The 23,687-nt window shown below is 32.5% G+C and overlaps 3 protein-coding genes and 1 long non-coding RNA gene across 10 annotated transcripts in view; 2 read left to right on the top strand and 2 right to left on the bottom strand.

Annotated features, from left to right (window-relative positions):
* The window catches only part of LOC126700557 (uncharacterized), a 72,153-nt gene that overhangs the window by 34,004 nt on the left and 14,462 nt on the right, over positions 1 to 23,687 (top strand). For 2 of the 6 annotated variants that reach the window (XM_050398748.1, XM_050398751.1), the window contains exon 1: positions 12,694 to 13,081. The exons of the other annotated variants lie outside the window; for them this stretch is intronic. In XM_050398748.1, coding sequence (XP_050254705.1) covers positions 13,008 to 13,081 — 74 coding nt within the window. In that variant the 5' untranslated portion in view covers positions 12,694 to 13,007. Of the gene's footprint in view, positions 1 to 12,693; positions 13,082 to 23,687 lie in introns of those variants that run through there. 6 annotated transcript variants of the gene reach the window in all.
* LOC126700559 (ethylene-responsive transcription factor ERF024-like) lies at positions 2,859 to 3,908 on the bottom strand. Its single transcript, XM_050398754.1, has one exon. It carries the CDS (start codon positions 3,838 to 3,840, stop codon positions 3,184 to 3,186), a length of 657 nt encoding a protein of 218 aa, XP_050254711.1. The 5' UTR covers positions 3,841 to 3,908; the 3' UTR covers positions 2,859 to 3,183.
* Positions 13,088 to 19,100, top strand: LOC126700561 (uncharacterized). 2 transcript variants are annotated; one of them, XR_007647237.1, is made up of 4 exons: positions 13,088 to 14,514; positions 14,749 to 14,792; positions 16,053 to 16,093; positions 18,819 to 19,100. It is a non-coding gene; the product is annotated as an uncharacterized LOC126700561 (long non-coding RNA). The 2 variants fall into 2 exon arrangements; XR_007647238.1 differs by having other exon boundaries at positions 16,029 to 16,093.
* On the bottom strand, positions 20,679 to 22,518 carry LOC126700560 (ethylene-responsive transcription factor ERF025). The gene has a single exon (XM_050398756.1). The coding sequence runs from the start codon at positions 22,318 to 22,320 to the stop codon at positions 21,691 to 21,693; it is 630 nt and encodes a 209-aa protein (XP_050254713.1). The 5' UTR covers positions 22,321 to 22,518; the 3' UTR covers positions 20,679 to 21,690.

Below are 23,687 nucleotides of genomic sequence, written 5' to 3'. Positions count from 1 at the left end.
ATTATGTAAAAGAAAGTTTATAGACAAAGTAAATGCATGGGTCAATTTAATTTTGAACTAAAGTTTTTCCTTTCTTTTAAATTATGTAAAAGAAAGTGTGGATAAACGATGATGATGTATGGATGGTTTTTATTTTATTTTATTTTAAATCTTCCTATAATATTTCTCCATAAGTTTCAAATGAATTTTTTTTTTAATTATAAAAAATATATATTTAATAATTGAAGTTCGATACATGTCATATTTTAATCTTTAACCTTTAGGGCATTCATATCAATTTTAGCATAAGAATCTGTTTTTTTTTTTAATTATAAATTTATATATATATATATATATTTATATAAAATTTTACATACTTACTTTACAAAACACTCTACATCAGATCATCTATTTCATACTATATTTCAGTACAATATCAAATTTTCTTAATTTTTTTAAAATGTTTCTCTTTTTTCACATACAATAGCCATTATTTTTATTTTTTTGGGTAAAGATAACAATCATTATATGCGAGCTTCTTTCATCCTCGAGTTATGTAAAAAAGATAATAAAAATTAAATGCAAAATGAATATTATTAGTATAAATTTACATGATTCAAATTTGTAAATTTACACAATTTTACACTGACGAATATAATTCATTTTTAAGAAAATTGTATAAATTTTACACATTCTTTTTTCTTATTATATATTCATTGATGTGAGTGCCCTTAAAACTAGAAGTGTCCATTGATCTAAAATAATTGGTCATTTTAGATCAAAGGACACATCTAGGGTCTCTAATAGAGGTACTAAAGGGTTCAAATTATCTATCACAAAGGACATATCCAGTGTCTCCAATAGAAATACTCTGGGTTCGGGTTCAAATTATCTATCCCATTGGACCACGTTTTTATACAGTATTATACCCAAAACCAAAACATCAAATCAGGCACATCACATTATTTTCGTGTTAATTTGCTTGAAGAGTACTGTTATAGATACATAACAATATACAATTTTGTGTCACAATTTACCTCGTCGTGAGTTGTGATTGGTAAATATGTAATGGTGAGTCATGTGGAGATATACTTCCACCACTTGCAATTCACCACGGGACGAGTTGTAATACAAAATTATGCATTTTTATTTGTAATATGCGGTCGCTAAAAGCCTAAAACCTTAGGTGGACTAATTTGATTTGATTTGATTTTTATATTTATACATGGCTCTAAAGTAGACACGTAGGCAGCTCTGTAATCTTACAAAGAAAAAAGAAGAAAGCAGTAAATAATCCCAACCAAGTAAAATCAAACCCAGACCCCACTAAAAGTCAATAAGCACCAACACTCCACCACTGCAGTGATCCACCACACTGACCGACCTCCTTTGCCGGCACCACCGCGAATCTAAGACTGAGTCGTTTTCCACGGTGGACCCTACTCCTCAGCCTTCAGTATTAATATCTCCATTAAAATATCATATACAAACATGCGACCAAAAAAATAAAAAACACTAATTTTTATCGTGTTACAGGCTGTGTAACTTAAAAAATCATACTTTTATCCAAAAAAAACATTAAAAAAAACTCCACTTACAAAATATCTCTAAGGTCCAGTGATCATATATAAATCCCCAAAATTCAAGTAGCTTATAAAAGTCATTCTTCTTCTCCCCAAAAAAAAAAAAAGGTTGTCTCAGATTTGGCACAAATTTTCCTCAAAATGCTAGTCCTTGATGTTTGGAACAGTTTTTGCCCTCTGTCTGGAAATTTTGACCATTGAAGGCCGAAAAGTTCAGGTATTATAAGAACATTTTAAGCAAAAAAAAAAGTTTTTTTTTTAATAAATTTATTTTTTAAACTACTCTCCCAACCTCCTTCTTATGTGGGGTAGTTGCACTGGATCTTTTTTTTTTTTACTTACATGCCTGATTCTTGAATAACCTCAAGAAAGTCTGCTGGGTTTTTTTTTTTTTTTTTTTTTTTTTTGTGGGCCCCCCTGTATTTTGGGGGGTGGGGTTGAAGTGTATGATAGGATACACGCATGAAAAACTATAAGAACATGTAATCCTAGTTATAAGTTGTAAACTTAGCAATTGGAACCTTTTCATAAAACAAGAACACCTTCTTTCTTCTACAATGGAATTCTTTATATTTGCAGTTTTACACAATTACTCTGGGTTGGTTTAGCTTATAGAAGCAAACTTGCTTGTTTAGCACAGTTCTAATCGCTCTATACGGTCTAAAGAACAAATTAAGGTGACAAGGTTATATAGGAGTGTCTACAATGGAGAGATGTTTCTACATCCTCCCCAAGGTGTAAAAAAAGAAAAAAAATAAAAAGAAAAAAAATCTTACTCTCTGCATGAAAATTATGAATTCAGAGCACTTTATTTTCCTCTTACGTAAAATGGACCCCACATGTGGTCCCATGTTTACGTAATCAGAAAATAGAGTAATTTCTCCCGCGTTTTTTTGCAGTTCAATTTTTTTATTTATTTATTTTAAATATGAAAGCTAAAACCCAAGTTTTGCGTGCTTCTTCCCCCCAGCTCCCAACCCCAACCCCCAAACGCCCACACAAACACACATTCTTTCACAAGTAACACCTTCTGATCATAATAACCCAAACATATGTGATGCAGCAAACTAGGCCTCTTTGTATCTTTATGTTCTTGCTAACATATTTAGGTTGTTTGAGTGTCCATGGCCTCACAATCACAATCATGAAAACTACTAGTAAAATTTGTTTTCTTAACAAAAATTCTTTGTAGTGCTATTATATATATATATATATATATCCTCCTATGAATTAAAAAAAAAAAAATGGTACCTCATGAAAAAGGACAAGTACATGAGAAACCAAAGTCTCTTTCGATTGTACCAAAATACTGGATCATAGGAGTACCTTAACATATATAAACACAACAACACAAACAGCCCCACAAAGATAGATCTTAGAAGCAAAAGCATCTAATAATTCTTCTAGTAAGCTAACTACGGACAACGTTGTACCAGTTCAAAGTTACAAACCCAGCACAAGCAGGAATCTCATCCGATAGCTAGTTTGAAAAAACAAGAACAAAGAACAAGAACAAAAGCAAAGCAAAGCAAAGTAAAACACACACACACACACACAATACAATACAACAGAAAAATACAACAAATACAACTCGAATTTTCATAGAGCATAGGGTTTTAGTTTATGAATAACTCCATAACCCATCTCCGCCTCCATTACCATCACCACCAGATTCATCAGAAGACGACTTTGACTGAATCCTAGGAGGGCTTACAAGCATCCCTTCTGCCATATCCACCAGCAAATTCGGCATATTCAATAACGCATCTTCGTCTACAAACTCTTCCTCACTACGTCTACGACATGTCGTTTCCTGACCACTGCTACTACCCTCCGACGATCTATGCAGCCTAGCCTCCGCTGCGCACGCCGCCGCCGCGCGTATGTCGTTGGGCGACATCGAGGCCGGTATCGGATAAGAAAGAATCGAATTCGGGAAGTTCAGGGCCGTATCGGGCCCCTTCAGAGCCAACGCCGCCACGTCATACGCAGCCGCCGCCATCTCCGGCGTCTGGAACGTGCCGAGCCAAATGCGCGTGGGTTTACGAGGCTGGCGTATTTCGGATACCCATTTCCCGCTCCGGCTCCGAGCCCCACGATATTTCGGGTGCTGAGTAGGACTGGGCGACCCGGATTGACCCGAAAACCCCTCCGATATCGGGGACGTGGCGGTGGTTGTAGGACTTGAAGTATTACAGCTTAGCGTGGTCTCCTCCCGGCGCACATTAGCGTGTGTAGAAGGGTCATTTTGGCTCATGTTAGCAGGAATGTTGGCCATTTTTAGACTTTACTATTGCCCCCTTTTTTTTTCGGGGCTTCAGTTGGCTATTTACTTGTGAGCATTTATTTTTGTGATTTTGTACGGGGCGTTGGAATAAAGACAAAAAGTTTGTAATGTCGCTTTAATGTTTTATGTAAGTTTTTTGTTTTTGTTTTTGTGAGGAAATGTTTTATGTAAGTAAATACAATGTTTTTTTCTAAAAAAAGTCAATAAAATGATTCTAAAACAAAATTATTCTATTGGAAAAAAGTGAATTAAATGAGTGATATCAAAAAAAAAAAAAAAAAAAAAGGGGAAAAAAAAGATTGATAGGTTATGCTAAAAATTTTATTATACAAATTCAAGTTAATTGGATTGATAAAGTTTTTTATTATTATTATTAAATAAGAGATTTGATTATAATACTTGTATATACCAAAATTCAATTTTTTTCTTAGTATGATGAGAAAGAGTAATATTATAAAGTGACTTTTGTAATTTTTTTTTATAAAAAAAACATTTTGGGTTTGAAGTACTATATTAACTAGCCAAAAATATTTATATCAAATCTTAAGTTTTATATAATACCAACTATAATTTTTATTTTTTGATAGTTCAAAATTTGGAAATAGGTTGATTTGAATCTTCGATCTCAGTTGAAGATGCCGACAACTGAGCGCTCGACATATTTTACAATTTCTTTAATATTTTGTATTTGTTAATTTCATTTTATGTATTTTATTTTAATTTATTGAAGGGTATAAGAGGAAGTGAAACAGTGGGAGAGAAAGGGTGGAAAATTCGTGGCTGAAAGTTTGGGCCCACATATATTTTTGTGGCTCAAAGTGGATACACGTGTTAACTCAAACAAGCAATTTGCTGTGATCTACTACCGGGGTCTGCCAGCATGTCAACTCCTCTCTTGTGCATTACTTATCGAATCTCGGGTTTTATCCATTCCTATCGTTAGATTTGGTGAGATTTGATACGTCTAGAATATTTTTACACTGGATATTTTCACAACAAGTGGTAAATGTTTAATTATTATTAATTATAATTTAAATTTATTATTAAGAGTTTTTTATCTCACTAAGAATAATAACCCGTAAACAATCAGTCACTTAAGATTTATTATAAAAGTGTTACAAAAATATTATGAACATAAGTTTTTTTTTTTGAATAAATACTTTATTCACTAAGATTCAATCCTTTTTCTTATGGAGATAAAAGATAGAAGGAATTTATTCGAATAACTAATTTACTATAATAAGAATTGCTGATTATTAATCTAGGTCATGCTTACCATATTTAGTATTTCTTTGGCTTGGTGTTTGAATATTTATTGCGACTTTTTATGGAGCCCTACTTTCAATTTTTTAAATGGAAGAGCTCTACTTTATATCGAAAGTGATATGATGCAGATTGATATTGTTTCAGTGTTAAAGGAAGAGCAAGTGCAAAATGTAAAGATGATGATTGTTACTTTTAAATTTTTATCTGTTAAGTTATATATTAATGGAAGTAAAAATTTTTGTTTGGGAGGCGAAGACTAAACTATCATATTATTAGATTATAAATCAATAAAAATTCAAAGTATCACATTCTTACGTACATATATATATCATACACATAAATATCTATGCAGGTATGTCTTAGTGTATTATCTTTTATTTTTTTAAGTCATAAATTCTTAATTTCAAGGAAAGTCATAACTATATATATATATATATATATATATATATATATATATATAAACACACAAGTTATCTGTCTACAAAATTATCTTATCTAAAATCTTTACATCTTTCTAAACTCTACTAAATATACAAAAGTTTTTTATTTTGCTATAGACATGTATAACAAATATTCAAAATTTGCTTTTCCAAATGTCAAATATAAAGAAAATTTTGAGTTGAAGCCTATATATATGGAATTAAAAATAATGAATAAAAACTATCAATTGGTTAAAAGAAAACAAATCATGAACCATAAGATAAATAAATACAAGTGAAAAGTGAGAGGAAGAGTTTTGCACCACTCAAAAGAATATTATGGTTATTCTCAAAAAAGAAAAAAAAAGAAAAAAGAGAGAATATTATTGTGATTGACTTGTTAATTATGTTAGAGAATGGTGCTATGAATACCATATTTATTCTGGCCTCTTTAAAAGGGTATTGGTAAACAAAGGTTGATATATATTGAAGAGCTAGATGTTAATCAAGTGATGATGATGACTAATGAGAGATTTTTTGAGAGGCTAATGTGTTGGGACTGGGAGGTGGATGGAGAAAGTTTTGATTGGTTAATTTATTTTGTTTGTTTTTGTTTTTTGTAAAAAAAAAATTGAGTCTAATTGGGAGGTAGACATGTACAAGTCACAGGTGGGGGGCCCAATTTTTTGGTTGGGGGGCTAGGCTTTATAAAACTAAGCTTGTCTCACTTTTTACCTATTAAAAGTCAGATTTAAAAAATATATATATATTTTTTGGGGAGATAGGGGTTGGGGGATGGCCCCCCTATGCTTTAGGTTTTTAAATCAAAATTATTAACTTTCATTGAGTTCTTGATTTACAAATCATTTTTTTTTTTTTTCATTTCCAAAGATTGATTTATGGACGTTAGGAAACAAAATTAACCAATTATATAGTCTTCTTCTTCAGCTAAAATTTATTTAATTTGAACCAGCTGATTATTATTCAAGGAGTTGATTTTTCTAAAGAAGTTGAAAACAATTATGAGTAATAAGACATCATTATTTTTCAGTAGCAACACTCCAAATGCGACCCAAGAGGAGATAAAGCGAAGATTTGGTGCCCAAGTCATAAAGCAACATGAGAAATATTTGGGATTGCCTTTGCTGGTGGGGAGGAAAAAAAGGAACACTTTCAATGAGATAAAGGAGAAGCTTTGTAAAGAGTTGACGGGTTGGAAGGAAAAGATGTTGTCTAAGGCGGGTAAGGAGGTGCTAATCAAGGCGGTGGCGCAAGCTATACCTACATACACAATGAGTTGCTTCAAATTGCCAGATGCACTATGTAATGAGTTAACAAGCATGATAAGGAATTTTTGGTGGGGCCAGAAGGAAGACGAAATGAAGATAGCATGGCTTAGTTGGGAGAAAATGTGTGAGCCAAAGAGTAATGGAGGGATGGGTTTCTGGCAACTTAAACAATTTAATTTGGCTCTCTTAGCTAAGCAGGGTTGGAGGCTTCAAACAAAACAAGATTCTTTGGCTTACAGGGTTCTTAAGGCGAAATATTTTTCGAAGTGTGAGTTCGTTGAGGCATCCCTTGGCAACAACCTGTCCTTTTCTTGGCGTAGTATCATGGCTGCCCAAAATTTGGTTAGAGAGGGTATACAGTGAAGAGTTGGTAATGGTACCAATATTCGCATTTGGAGTGATAAATGTCTACCCTCACCTTCCACATACAGAGTTGCCTCACCTAGACAATTTTTGCACCAAGATACAAGGGTAAGTGAGCTGATTCATCAAGCTACATCAAACTGGAAGATAGACGTCCTTCATGCATTATTTTTACCCCATGAAGCCGATGTTATTAAAGGAATCCCGCTTAGCTCTCGTCTTCCTGCAGATAAATTAATATGGGCAGAGGAACCTAATGGAAAGTTTAGTGTAAGGAGTGTTTATAGGGTGGCTTTGCGGCTGTCCAAATCTGCCGACCAAGTAACAAGTTTAGATAGGACTCAACTACGACTGTTTTGGAAGAGAATTTGGGATTTACCTTTGCCACACAAAGTTCGCCGTTTTGCATGGCGGGCATGCAGAGATATTCTCCCTACGAAGGTCAACCTAATGCGCCGTAACGTGGTAAAAGATCAGTTTTGTGATGAGTGCAAGATGGAGTTTAAGACGACTGGCCATTTGTTTTGGACATGCCCAAGAGCCCAAGAGGTATGGTCTTGCTCGAAAATCGTGATGAAGCCATGTTATAAAGGAGTGCTTTCATTCTAGGACATGTTGTGGGACATGGTGGTGAGGGAGCACTTTGATGAGGACGTGGTAGCAAAGGTTGTTTGCATTGCATGGGCTTTGTGGCATAACAGGAATGAAGTCCGAAATGGTGGGAAGAAAAGGAATGGTAAGGAGCTAGTGAATTGGGCTTCTTAATATTTGGAGGAGTACAAGACAGCCAATGAGTGCATGGGGTCCACGACAACACGGGATGAGGTTAAAGCATCATGGGTGCCACCACCAGTACACGGGTTCAAAGTGAATGTTGATGGGGCGGTTTTGAAGGGCCAAAAAACAACAGGTGTTGGTGTGATTATCCGCGATGACTTGGGTCTGCTTGAGGCTGCACTGAGCAAGAAGATAAAAGCTCCATTGGGGGCTGTTGAGGCAGAGGCTATGGCTTATGAAGTTGGGTTATTGTTTGCAAAAGACATCGGCACTCAAGATTTTATTGTAGAAGGGGACTCACTTGTTATCCACCAGGCCTTATGCGAAGCATCTATGCTGCCTTCCTCTGTTGCTGCAGTAGTACAAGGGATACAAGACCTATGTAAGGATTTCTGTGGGGTTTAGTTTTCTCATGTTAGGAGACAGGGTAATAGACCTGCACATCTACTAGCAAAACATGCTTTGAATGTTGCTGACTTCACTGCTTGGATTGAAGAGAATCCTTACTTCCTAGAGCAAGCTCTTATCCATGATGTAACAAGTTCATTATCCTCTTAATAATAAGTTTAAGTCTTCTTATAAAAAAAAAAAAAAAAAAAACTATGAGTAATATTGGAAACATAATTGTTAACATGGTTTGTTATGATTGATATCACATCAATTTTAGATAAGTCTACAAATGATACCATTCTTGTTATGCGTTTATCGTAACATACCATGTTTGTAATTGTAAAAATGTTGTGTCCTAAAATTATTAAACAATTACGAATCATTCAATTAATGGGTGTTCCTTTATAGTTTCTGAATCATTAATAAACTTACTAAAACCAAGTCTCTAAGACTCTAACTTGTCCTTGTTAAGATTCAATGTAGCATTTGGTATGAGGAATTTTGTGTACTTCTCGGTATATTAGTATATAGATTTTTGGAAATGTGATGTTTTTAAGTATGAAGCTCTAAAACTGTAATTATACCTTTTAAAAAACATGTGATGATTTTTTTTTTTAAAAGATTACACGCCTATTTTTTTTTTTTTGAGAGTTTCAACCTATAGCGTTCGCTTCTGATAATAACTAGTTATTATCAAACCAAAACACTAATCGATTTTTGGTGTAGGCGGAGATTGAATCACAGATCTCTTATTTAATCATCATAAACTTTACCAGTTCAGCTAACTGAAACTCACCTCTATTTTTGATTTAAGTAACTTACTCCGCATGGTTCAAAAACATTTTTCATAATATATATCTCTGAATATTTTTTGTAAAAAACATGAAAAGAACCATGCTTTTTGTATAAAAAAAGGGGTCTGACATGACACACATTCCTTTTCTTTTCTTTGAGAAAAACACACATTCCTTTTGATTTAATTAAGTTAGGAAAATTATATACGTTGCAGATAATAATATTAGCAACATGCTATAAATTTTTGTAGCCATTGGTTATGTGTTTTGATTGAAAAATTCCCTAATTTTGTAACTTTTCAACAACATATGGTTTACTTATTTTGGATAAGAATTGACAGAGATATAAGACATCAAAGTTTTGGATCAAACTCTAAAAATTCCAGAAAATTAGGACTCTCTAAGGTAAAAGACGACCCTTCAAAACTACACCCGCTCTTGGATAAGAGAAACTGGGATCACCCCATGTCAGAAATGAGTAAATGGTTGATCTATTTAGGTTTGTAATTGAATTCTTGATAGATTTTAATATGATTTTTCCAAAATTTTAAAATAAATATTATGAGAAAATTAAAAGAAATTTATGATAATTTTAATATGCTTTTTCCCCAAGAGTTGTCACTTTTGGTTTCCTACAACTCACCTGGAGTTCTTTCCTTACTTTTCTATTAAAGGGGTGCAACACTGCAACGGCTTTTTTGCCGACAAATTAGTGGTGGTATTAATATATACCTAACATACACTGAAATCTCTCTCTCTCTCTTTTATAAAATTTTTTTCTTCTTTTTTGGTAGAAATCTTTCTTATCAATTACTATTAATGGCATTTAGATTGTAGCTATTATGTATTTTGTGTTTGTAACAAATATCATCGAATAAGCTATATCAATATTTTATTTGTGAAGAGGAGTATAAGACAGTGTAGAACATTTCCAAAGATCATGTTTATTTGTGACTTGAGCAGGGAAAAATGTATGTTACAAGAAAGAACTCTTGTTTTTATATACTTATTTTGATTTTCAACACATCTCATATATTTTAAGTACTCATTATTTACATATAAGAAAATAATATTAATTAAAGTATAAAATATAAAATACGGCATTTTCATGTATTGGCGAATACCTTTCCTAGTTGACAATTTTATTGAATTTTTGTAAGATTCATTGGGATGATGGATGAACATATTTTCACCTAAAAAAAGAAAATAAATATATATACCAATTTTAAAAGTATCATGATAATGTATTAATTTTGCATATTTAGATCATTATTAGAAAGCATTTTCATCTTATTTTAAGTTAATTCGTGCATTTTATATTTGGTTTTGAAATAATGTTGAGTAATTAATTTTGTGTTTAATTGAATTTTAATGCGTGAATTTGTTTTTTGTAGAAAAATGAATTTAAATAAACGGATTTGTGCAAAGAAGAAGGCTAATGGACTTTAATTTTACAATGGCCATAATGAAGTTAAATAAGAACAACTCAATTAAATTTGAGTTCAATTGGAGTAAGGAATCAAAGGAAATTTGCATCAAATCCAAGTCCAATTCGGATTAGGATTCCAGCCTGCACACTAGATAGTATTTTGGGCCTAACATTTGGCTCAGATATCCAATCGAGATGATTCAAGTTGGGTTGGAAGTTAACTTAAAGGGCTACAACTTTTTAGTTTACCAAAAATCCAAATTCTGATGTTAAATGGGCCAAAAACGTCAGGTAAATAAAGCCTAAAAACCTGAGATTTTCTCCAAACGAGAATTCAACTTGTAATAGGATTTTTTGACCTATTTAAAGTCTCTTTAGGGCAAAATTTAGAGAAGAGCTGCCATAGAACGTAATTTAGGTTTTCTTAAAGTTTCTTTATAGCTTTTAGAGTTTTATTTGTATTATGGTTTGCTAAAAGCCTTGCTAAAATAAGGGGTAAATCTAACTGTTTATTGGTATGTTCTTAACAATTATTTTATGATTTTAATGTTTATGTTCTTATGTTTTTGATTGATTTACTCATCTAGAAAATTTTTTAATTTTGTATAATTCTTTGATTTATCATAGACTCCAGGCACGTTAAATGCTTAGCATTCCCTGCGAACTAATTTACTAGTTTTGTTTTGTTTAAAATCAATTAATTTCATAAAACTACCTTAGACAATTAATTATTGAGTTCTTATTATTAAATTATCTGACTAAGATCATCATTCGTATGAATTTTAGTTGAGTTATAAAATAAATATTGTTAAAACTACCAATAGATGTGTTGTATGTGGATCCTTAAATCTTAGCGCTTTAATATATTGTTATTTTCTCTTAATTTAAATTACCTTTACTAAATCATCAAAATCTTTTCAATTAAACTTTATTATTTTAGTTTTATTCTCTTATGATTTGCTAATCAATTCTCTTTTCTTTATGGATTCTACCTTGGACTTACCGAATTATTATTTTGCGACAATCTTGCATTTAGGAGCATTATTTAAGTCGCAACATATAACATATTTTAAGGTATAAATATAATTTTACACAATAAACACAAGAAATCGATAAAAATAAGCTTATCCAAATGCGTACATAATTTCTAAACCCGATATAGAAACCAGGTCTAAAAGCTTCCACATGTTACGCTATCAAATAATTATCTTTATAGAAACATATCAAATAATTATCTTTAAATTCTACACATGTAATTACTTGTCTAATCATTCTTTATCTATCTTGAAACGATTAGAATGAAAATGAAAATGAAAATAAGTTCATCCAAAAAGACACATCCTTCCAAAACACGGTATTGAAAGCAAGTTTAAAAAGAAAGCATCCACGTGTTCGCATAAATCCTACCAAATCATTATCCTTAAACTGTACACATGTTATCACATCTCTAATAATTTTCTATCTTGGAACAATCGAAATCAAGATTCCTTATTTATCAGAAATTTTGGGGTAGAAAAAAAGAGAGAGAAGAATAAAGCAGACGTGTGAGGCAATCAAAGGGAATGACGTACTGAATTTTTAGTAATGCTTTGACAGTAATTTTTATAACAATTTTCTATGACAATTGAGTTTTTTTTTTTTTTTTTTTTTTTTTAAGACAAGAGACTCCACCATATAAGTTAATTATAAGTTAACTAGAATCCATTTTATGACAATTTAGTTCATAAATTTGATTGATTCTTATTTTGATCTACCTTAACGTCAATTTTTTTTTCTACTACTATCAATTTACCATCATTATAATTGAGTAATGCTAATGACACATAAAATGACATAATTTTTATTACAATTCACCACATGATAAGTTGTTAGTAATAGAGATGTAATGATAGATTTATGTGGAGATACATCTTTGTTACTCATAACTTGTCATATAATAAATTATAACAAAAATTATGTCATTTTATGTATCTATGACATTACTCTTCATAATTGTGAAAATTTTTTGTCACTCTATCCGTTTTAATACACGTATTTAAACATATATTTCCAACTTTTAAATAATATCACATATATTTCTAAACACATTTTCATTTTTTTAATTCTAGGCTCACGGTCGTGGCCGTCAGTTTTTAGTTGCCTTATCCAAATTCTGAAACACAAAAGAAAACTCAGATTTTTATGAGGGACACAAAACCCACATGTCTTCCTTCATTCATTCTCATCCGTGGAGATCCTCAAATCAACGTTCCCAATTTTTACCACTAACCCATTTTTCTTCAAAACAAAACCTCCTCAGCGTCCAAGTTTTCAATCAAGCCACCCCCACCAGACTTTGATTTCACAGAACTGAAATTTTGAATGAATCTAGAGCCAAAACAGCCCAAACTCACCCTCAGTTGTTTGCATATATCTCAGGATCGACTGTGGAATGTGGATTTTGTGCGCGTTATGCAGGCTGGCTGTGAAGCCGGACGATGTGGTGGTGGAGCTATGTAGAAGCAGGCAAGTGTAACTTGGTTTTTGGATATATGTGAGTGTGTGTGTGTGTGTGTGTGTATTAATTTGAATTTAGTTTGTTGATGCAAATCATGAATATTGTTCGTTTGAGATATTCAAATCATAATTCATTAGGATTTCGTTTAGCCTACAGAATCGCTGCTCTGTAAGTTATGAACTGATGTGGATGCTACTGTCATGAATTTTTGAGAGCTTTTTACCGGTTGCCTTGCCTTCCATGTCAAGGTTTCTCAAGGGAAAGTGTTTGACAAGTTTTCACTACTTATGGTGGTCAATAGTTTCCAAGAAATCCCAACTCTGATTTACAGTCTAGACAAAAAACAAAATCTCCCATGGAATTGTATTTATATGATTGATCCACCCATGAGATTCCTTTTTTTTCCTATTCTTTTTCTTTTTCTATTTTTTGGGTGGGGTGGGGTGAGTGTGAGACAAGCATAAGAGGTTATCAAGCATAGCATGTTATGTCCTAGTTTTCGTGTTTTGCATTGACATTCAAAGGAGTCATCTGTCTACATGAAAATAATGGAAAATGATTCTCTATATTTAAAACAAATCTAAAAGTGTACACATGACCATGTTATTTAAAATTGACAGTCTGAACACTGTTAGATTTAGAAATAAAATCTTAACCATGAAATTTATGAAATTGAGAGGTCATATTCAGTTAGTTATGTGTGAAGTTTCATATATATATATATATATTGCCCCATATAATTAGCAATTGAGAATAGGCACTAAGAACATTCACTTCTTTAATCAGAACAATTGAGGTCCACATTTAAAATGATTTACAATAACCATCCTAACTAGGCTAACCTTACTGTAACTCTTCCTTCCAAATACAAAGCAGTTGAGGGGAAGGTCTTCACTCTTGAAGACATCTTGCATCACTTTGCTTGAATTCAATGAAGTGGTATGAGTTTGCAGCCATGAACCTTAGAACACCTTTAAACGCTAGCACATAACAAAAAGAGCCGACATTTATGCAAGAAATTGATTTGATATAGTGCAAGGTCTATCAGAGAGACTAAATAATAGTTTTGAATTCAAGTCACATTTTACCTGGAAATAGCAATAGATTAATTTCCTTGAACAGATTGTCTTGACAGATTGCAACAAGAAGTAATATGATTGTCAAACTTATTTATCTTCAATCGACATCTTAACTTCAATTGTTACAGAGTTCATTTTTAAGCTGGAATTATATACACTTCCAATGATGGTGAGCTTGGCCAACAATTTCTTTCAAATATGTTTTCTTTGAGTGGGACTGAGTTTTTTGTGCATCTTCATTATGTGCCTTATGGAAACTAGTTACTGAAAATCCTAAGGGCAGCGGTGGGTCTACTGCTGGTGATTTTTTCCTCAAAACTCTCTTCAGAAATTAACCATTTAACCGTCCTTTTTGTGATGAGGTATTTGCTTTAGAAAATCCAAACAAGTACTTAAGAAATGACTTACAATGCTACACATGTTTTTCTTTAGAGCATCTCGAATTCTTGATTTACAAATTTTTTCTCTAAAATGTAGTTTTGAGCTGCTTGAAAAGTTTTTGAAGATTTTTTTTTAAAGAGTTTCAACCTATGACATTCACTATTGATAATAACTCTTTATCATCAGACTAATACATTAATCAATTTTTGGTGTAGGAAATGATTGAACCCTAGATCTCTTATTCAACCATTCGAGACCAGTTGAGTTAACTTTTATTAATTTTATGTAACTTTTCATCTAGAGCAATCCAGATCCCTTTCTATCTTTTCTCAAAATTTTACGTAATTTTTCCCATAAGATCAATATTGTTAGCATCCTTTAAAGTTTATACATAATTTTTTTGAGAAGAAGAAGAAGAAGAAGCTGAGAAGATGCTAACACATAATATAATATTATTAAGTTTGCGTAATTTAAATTTGTGGCAGTATATATATATATCTCTCTCTATGATAAAGGTTTTTGTCTAAATGATATCTAGAAGTCCATATTCTTTTAGTCTTGATACAAAATGTCCATTCTCAATAACTTTTTAAGTCTACAAAATTTTCAATCTATAGGCCCAAACATATTCAAAGAATGCTATCTAAATTATAAATTCTATGGCCCTTTATCACACAAATATTTTAAGTCCCCTAATGCATGGTAAAGGAAGGTAGGTGTGTGTCTATTTGTGTTGCCTAATTTAATGATATGGAGGATGTAGGTAAATTTAAATGTTGAATAAAATAAGATGAGAAGAAAAAATAGTAAAAATAAAATATATAGCAATAAACATTAAATTCTCCAAGTCATATTATATAATAACAATATATTATTATGTACTATATGTATAATGCAGTAGGATAATATTTAACAATAAAAAAGATAACTTAAAATACAAAACTAAATTGCATCAACGAAAAGTAGAGTTCTAATTAACACAAAAATTCATCAACCTAAAGTATGGATGCAAGGAAAAAAAAAATTGAGAGAGAGAGAGAGAGGAAAGTAACAATTTTTGCGTGAGAAAACTATGCATATAATAGAAGAGAAAATGTCAAATTTATAGTAATATGATTAGAATAATAAGAGTCAAAATAAAGGAAGATAAAATGATAGATAAAGAGTGATATTAAGGTCGAAAGTAGTGGGGAAATGAAAAGGTAAAAATGAGAGAAAAATGTTGGAAAAATAATAATAAAAATTATGGTTAAAAATATTTTAATTTTTAAATAATTGAGTTTTGAAGTCACCTTACATGAGTAAATATTTTTAAAAAATATTGAAAAATTTTGAAACAAAAAAGATAATGATGTGAGTGCTAATGTGGCCTAATTAGAGCATAACAACAATAAATGCTTTGTTTTATCTTTTAGATATATAGATATAGATTATTGGTAACGTCTTGAAAGCTAGATTTTTGTATTATACTTAATACCAACTAACAGATTTTCAGTTTGTCCCATTTGTGTTCTTGCAGCTTGAAAGGCCTTGAAATCTTTTGACATATGGGCTGAAAAAGTAAGTTCGGTGTCCTCGTTATTTCACTTATTTGTGGGATAACATCATCGACTGATATGAACGATTTCCTTTTGATGTCATGAAATTGAATTGCATATCATGATCAGTTATTGCATCAAATTAGGAATTTCACATGTGGATGTGATGAACATGTAGATGATTTCTTGGGAGTATGGTCATATGAGTTAAGATTTGTCATCATCTTGCCATACATGAGTAGATATAACCTTAAGAAGGCAATTCCATGACTTTTTTTTTTCATAAAATTGGGTAAAATAAAGATTCATGTAATGATAAATATGATAATCTATCAGCATGAATTGGATCTACATGTTTATGCGTGAATTTTCTATGTTTGATTCTTTGGTCATGTGAACTGAAATAGTGAAATTTGTTTTCAGGTTTTTTTTTTTTTTTTTTTTCCTTTTATTTATTTATTTTATGTAATCTCACATGTTAGAGCACTCACATTAATCAGTACAAAATAGAAGAAGTGCATAATTTTACACATTTTTGCTCAAAATTTACTCACATCAATCCCTCTATAATACTATGCATTTCCATTATTTATTATTATTATTATTTTGTTAAAGGGAAAATGCATTAAACTAACTAGCCATAAAAGACGAAGTAGTGGCTAAAAGCCTTAAAGGAGTACAAACCAGCAGTGTCCGAACTTAAAAAATTACATAAATCATTAGTAGGTGGCAAATCTAAAACAATAAAATTCCCAAAAAAGGAGCAGCCTGCTCTAGCAAGGTTGTCAACACACCTATTTGCCTCCCTAAAGACATGGTTGATCTTGATACGGTGGAATTGCCCCAAGAGGTACCTGCAGTCGTTGAGAAGAGGGGAATACGAGCTGGTAGAGGGTTTTGTTTAGCTAAAACGAGGTTAACAATAACTTGTGCATCTAATTCAACAAAAAGTTGGGTATTGCCAAGCTGGACAATTAGCATCGGCTCATCTCTCAAATCCTAAAATTTAGTGACAATACTGGTTGCAACTCCAATATTCCTCATGTAGCCCTTAATCCATTTCCCATGGTGATCACAGATAAGGCCTCCCCTACCTGCCTTCCATTATTGCTACAGCAACCGTGTATATTTACACAGTTATCGTAATTTTTTATTTTATTTTTTCACTCTCCTTTCTCATCCGATTTTCTCTCTTCCTCACTCTCTTTCTCCTTTTATATTCTCTTAAATCCAACAACAAATCTATATAGATCACTAAATTCTTCAAACTTATTCTAAATCTAGTTCCTAAATTCATCAAACCCTCCCCTAAAAAAAAAAAAAATCATTAAACCCATATAAATTATCAAACCCAAATTGCAAAAGAAGAAGAAGAAAATGCAGAAGTGGTAGAAGAAGAAGAAGATGTTGAAGAAGAAGAAGAAGTAGCAACGGAGAGTCCAACATCACCGCCTACAGTAGCGGAGAAATCCGCACAAAATTACCACCCAAATTGCAAACCCAAAATCATTTTCCATAATCAAACTTAAATTGCAAAAGAAAAAGAAAAAAGAGAAGGAGAAGGAGAAGGAGAAGATGAAGAAGAAAGAAGAGAAAGATGCACAAGAAGAGAGAAGGAGAAGACGAAAAAGAAAGAGAGAGAGAGTGTATAGAGAATTAATGAGTTTGGAGTGTGTGGTAAGGTGGGTGGGGTTGTGGGTAGGTGTGAAATAAAAATAAAAATAAAAAGTGAGAAAAATATTATTTAAATAAAAGAGGGTGTATTATAGATAATCTGATGTGGGTTTTTTGCAAAGTGATTGTGTAAAAAAGAAAGGAAGAAAATGTGCATAATTTTACATATTTTTGCTCAAAATTTACCTACATCAATCCCTCTATAATATTGTGCATTTTCATTATTGCTTTAGTAACCATGTATGTTTACACAGTTACCGTAGCTTTTTTTCTTTTTTCTTTTCTCTCTCCTCTCTCATCTGATTCTCTCTCTTCCTCTACCCTCTTTCTCCTTTTATATTATCTTAAGTCCAACGACAAATCTATACAAATCATCAAATTCTTCAAACTTATTTTAAATCTAGATTCCAAATTCATCAAACCCTCTCCTCAAAAAAAAAAAAAAAAAAAAAAAAAAAAATCATCAAACCCAAACTGCAAAAGAAGAAGAAAATGTAGTAGTAGTAGAAAAAGAAGAAGATGCCAAATAAGAAGAAGAAGTAGCAGTGGAGAGCCCAAAATCACCACCTATAGTAATGGAAAAATCCGCCCAAAATTACCACCCAAATTGCAAACCCAAAATCACTAGCTATAATCAAACTCGAATTGCAAAAGAAAAAGAAGGAGAAGGAGAAGGAGAAGAAGAAGAAGATGCAAAAGAAGAAAGAAGGAGAAGGACAAAAAGAAAGAGAGAGAGTGTTCAAAGAAGTAATAAGTTTGGTGTGTGTGATAAGGTGGGTGGGACCGTGGGTAGGTGTGAAATAATAAAAAAAAGTGAGAAAAATACTATTTAAATAAAAGATGGTGTATTATAGATAATTTGATGTTGATGTTTTTGCAAAATGGTCATGTAAAATAGAAAAAATGTAAAATAAATAAAAAAATGTAGAATAAACAGAAAATTTTAGACGGGATTAATACGAATGCTCTTATTTGACTCATTTTTTGATTTTTGTTAAATGTATGACATGACATTGATTTATGAATGAAATTTTATGACTTGATGGGATTGATCATTTACCATTAATTCCTAGGAGACATGTTCGGATTGGGCAAGATTGGTATGTCGCTTAGCCTTCAAGTCTAAATCAAAGGATTTAGATTAGTTCACTTCCAATGTAAGTTTGCATTTTGCTTTAACTCGTAAAAAAGAAGAAGTAATTTTACATTTTCTTAGTTTGTAATTATAAATAAAAGCAATGCAATTTTTCATTATTTTGCAACAAGGTAAAAGCCATGTAATTTTCTTATTTCATATTTTTGTTATGATAATGTAATTTTGGATTAGCTAATAAAATGCATATTTTATTGGGTTTCTTGATTTTGTCCCAATAATAATCGACTCCATTCTACTTTGCTCAATTTAGGGAAATAAACATGGTCAATTGAGCCTCCATTATGAGACTCATTATCTAGGGGAATACCCAAAAACTCCGGGTGCTATGGGTCGAGGTTCTCACACTTTAGCATAGCAACATCATGAACTACTTATGGGTATTAGTATTACTCTTTCTTGTATCAAAGTCTACCATACATGAAACACATGCTTCCAATACCCTTATTAAAATTCAATTGAGCTATTTTGCAATCTTCATAAAGTTTTTGAGTAGCTCATCATGGTTTACCTGAACACACAACCAAACAAACCGGCTTCTAGAACCAAGAATAGTGTGGGAATCAACATAGAGAACTTAATTGATGAAACTACTAATTTGCTATAAATTATTTAATTGTAGTACTCGTTAGGTAGCTTCGAATGAACCCAAGCCCAAAATGATAGGAGAAAGTAGGGGTGTCAATGTTCGACCCAACCCGTGAACACGACACGAACCCAACACGGGTTTTTTCGGGTTAGGGTTGGGCCTTAATGGGTTTGGGTCATAAACAGGTCAACCCGAAAGCGACACGATAAGAAACGTGTCAAAAGCGGGTCAACCCGCGTAACCCGCAATAGACACGTTTGACACGCCAATTTATTTGTGTCAACCCGAAATGACCCACTTAACACAATCCATTTAACTCGTATAACAAATAAATATTTATTTTATTTTAGATTTGTCAAATACCTTTTATATCCAACATATATTTTAAATTTAGAAAGAAAAGTGAGTAATTATAAAAATTTACAATGAATATAATTGGAAATTGAAACTTAGCATTTGACGAGTTTCAAGGATATTATATTTTTGTTAAACTATGTTATTTTATTTTTGTTAAACTTTGTTATTTTATTTTTATTAAACTTTGTTATTTTGAATTTGGATTGAAGTGTATGCACTTCTTTTGGAGTGTAAAGAACTTATTTCTAGATGAATGTTATATTTCTGTTGAATTATATTATTTTGAATGTGGGTTGAAGACTTAAAGTGTATGCATTGCTTTTTAAGATGTAAAAAAATTATTTCTAGATAGATGTTATATTTAATATTATGCAGGTTGAAATGGGTTGTGTTATATTCGTGTCAACTCAACACAACTCGTTTATTAAGTGTGTCAAATGGGTTGGGTCAGGTCAACCCGCCTTATTAATAGGTCGGGTTAGGGTTGAAGGATCATGACACGATTATTAAATGGGTCGGGTTAGGGTTGAGTCATTTAGTCGAATACCCTTACCTCGACTCGACACGAACCCGACACGCTAACCCGAATTGACACCCCTAGGAGAAAGTCCATTCGATAGCACAAACATTTCTTAAACATAGAGCTGTCATACACAAAAGAAGTTCATAAGATAAAAAAAAGTAATAGTAGAAATTATAGGAGTCATGGACGGAATCACGTGAAATTTCGTGACTTGCAAAGAATCATTGTGAGGATCAAAACTCATGCCTTATACAGCAATTACTTACACTGTTTTTTGGGTGAATTCTTTTGTTTAGGCCTTTAATTAATCGTTTTTTTTTATGGTAATATTTCCTTTTATTATTGGAGTAATTTTCAATTAAAATTTAGAATAAGGTCTTCCCTTTTTGGGATATCTAATTTAACACTAGAATTTAATTTTGTAATTTTCTCAATTTTGCATTTTTTTGATAATTTTAATATAATTTTTTGCTTAACATGAATTAGATTTTTCAAGCTAGGAGTGTTTTAGAGTTTTTAAGGGTCTCCTGGCAACTTTAGGATTTTTTTTTTTTGGTTACATGTTATGTTTCTTATGGCTTGTCATTAGGTTTCCAATGGTTATATACGACAACGAAAAAAGTAAAAATTAAAAAATAATAATAAAGAAAAAATATTTAAATAAAGTGATAAAGTAAATAGAATTATTGATGTTTTATGTAATATAAAGTAAGATAATAATGTATTATAAAATAAGACAATAAAATGGATAAAGTAGATTTATAAAGTATTAAAAAGATAATAATAAAGTTGCGAAAGTTCCCAATAATAGTAATAACACATTGCAAAAAAGTACTCAGAAGTCTCTTCAGACTTTACCGAAACACTCTCCAGCATTACTACATAACATTAACACATATATATATACTACAACAACAACCAGCCATAATAGCACTCATCAAAAGAAAAAAAAAAACCAGCCATAATAGCAGCAGCAAAATTACAATACTCACTTACTGCAAAATCAAGCACCTTAATTCTTCTGCCAACCTGCCTAGCTACAGGCACGCTTCAGTAGCACAAAACCCAGCATGGAGAAGCTTATCTAATAGCTAATTCAAAAAAAAAAAAAAAAAAAAAAAAAAAAAAAAAAAAAAGAAGAGAGAGAAAGAACTAAGGCAAAACTAAAAAGCCAATACAAATTAACCGTACATTGTTTTGACAAAGGTTCGTACATCCGAGGTTTAGTCGGATGCTCAAACTAAAAGGACCTTACCTTGATGAGATTCTACGGCATTTAAAAAAAAAACCAGCACCACACATCATGTAGGATTTTTATTTAATTTATGTATAACTCCATAAATTGTCTCCACCTCCATCAGAATCATCCGACGACGATTTCGACTCGATCCTCGGCGGACTCACCAGCATTCCCCCCGCCATGTCCACCAGCAAATTCGGCATGTTCAGTAGCTCCTCCTCATCGACATACTCCTCTTCTACGCGACTCGTCGTTTCCACACTCGTCTCCTGCTCCTGCGCTCCTCGACTACTGCTCTCCGACTCGGTCCGCACCCTCGCCGCCTCCGCCGCGCTCGCCGCCGCGGCACGTATGTCGCTCGCCGAAGCGGAAGCCGGTATCGGGTACGTCAGCCTCGAATTGGGGAAGTTCAAGGGCGTGTCGTACCCCTTCAAAGCCAGCGCCGCCGCGTCGTACGCCGCCGCCGCCATCTCCGGCGTCGGGTACGTCCCCAGCCAAATGCGCGTCGTTTTACGTGGCTCGCGAATCTCGGATACCCATTTGCCGCTCCGCTTCCGAATCCCCCGATACATCGAGTGCCTCCCAGACAGCACGGGTTGACCCGAAGACCCACCCGGAGATTGTACGGGTCCCGGTGACGAGGCATCGGAAGTAGGACTTGGCGGGTCATTTGGATTTTGGGGCACGTTAGAAGGATTGTAATTGCTAGCCATGCAGCGTATAGAATGTGTTTTTTTTTTTTGTACGGATGTTGAAATGTGGCGAAAAGTTTATAATATGGTGTTTTTGTTTTTCCTTTTTGGGGGGTTCTGATAAAATGTTTGGAGTGCTTAAGGTTGTTTAATGTGATTTGAATTGAGGTTTTCATTGTTGGATTTTTATAAGAGGGAAGTGAAAGTGAAGCTATGGGAAAAAGCGTGGGCAATTCGTGGCTTGGTACTTTCTTTTGAGGATTTGAAGAAGTGGGCACACGTATTGGGTTACAATTAAGCAAAATTAGCTGTAATTTATCTGGTTTTTTCAAACCTTTCAATTTCACTCATGTGCATTAAAAAACATGGAACCTTCAAAACCTCGGATTTCATTCATGATTTCACTGTTGGCTTGTTGCTGATCATTAATCTTTGTTCATGCTTACCTACCACTCTATGCATTTATTTTGCTTTGAATATATAGTACGACCTTTTTTTAGGTTTTGTGGAGCTCATGTGTTTTGACAGAGATATGATGTTGACAGTAGCAGCCTAATTGTTAGAGCAACTGCAATATGTTTTGAATCTAAAACTTGGAACTTTCGTCGAGTTGTTGGGTGTTTAGGAATCATTTTTCATTTTTAGAAGATCGTTTTATGGATTTTAGATAATAAAATTGACCAATCCTAGTCCTTTTCTATGGCTAAAATTTAGTAGTGATTTGTCCTATTAGAGTATTATTGTTGCAGTTTGCTTTTCTTAGGAGGTAAACAATTATGCTATTCGCAGTGTTAATTATTGGTAGGAAGTTCTCGTGATTTTTTTTTTTTTTGTGAGTTTAAAGTTGTTAGTTTAAATAGTAACAAATCTCACTATTATGCAAGTGGTTTCATGCTATTTATGAGTAAAGTTTAAGTGAGCTGGAGCCAATAACCGTATCTGTGAACTTTTAAAAGAAAAGAAAAGAGAAAAGCAATTATTGTATCATCAATTAAATGTATTCATTTATTATTGTGTGGACCCATGGACGGAGCCATTATTGGAACGGGGGCAATGGCCCCCCAATTTAAAAAAAAAAAAAATTATTATATGTATGTGTATCGATTTTAGTAATTTTATTCTATAAAATTACATTTTATTTTCCTTAAATAATATCATTGATTTTTAAAAAAATAATACTATGCTCACAAACTTTTTTACAAATTGTTTTGGTAGTAAATTCTTATTGGTTTGTATATGAGCCCACTATTCACATCATTTTTTTACTTGCCAGTAATCACTTATCACATTAGTAATTTATAAAAAAGTTTGAAATTCTAACATTTTTCTCATTTTAGTGACCATAAAAAAAAAATTTTGTATATCTAAAATCTAAAACAAAATATACT

Source organism: Quercus robur, chromosome 9 (assembly GCF_932294415.1).
Source record: "Quercus robur chromosome 9, dhQueRobu3.1, whole genome shotgun sequence".
Taxonomy (NCBI): domain Eukaryota; kingdom Viridiplantae; phylum Streptophyta; class Magnoliopsida; order Fagales; family Fagaceae; genus Quercus; species Quercus robur.
Note: the sequence above shows the minus strand (reverse complement) of the source record. Positions and strands in the feature narration are given on the sequence as shown.

Coding starts and splice junctions, on each gene's coding strand:
- LOC126700559 (XM_050398754.1), bottom strand. CDS start 3,840: ATGGCCAACATTCCTGCTAACATGAGCCAAAATGACCCTTCTACACAC.
- LOC126700560 (XM_050398756.1), bottom strand. CDS start 22,320: ATGGCTAGCAATTACAATCCTTCTAACGTGCCCCAAAATCCAAATGAC.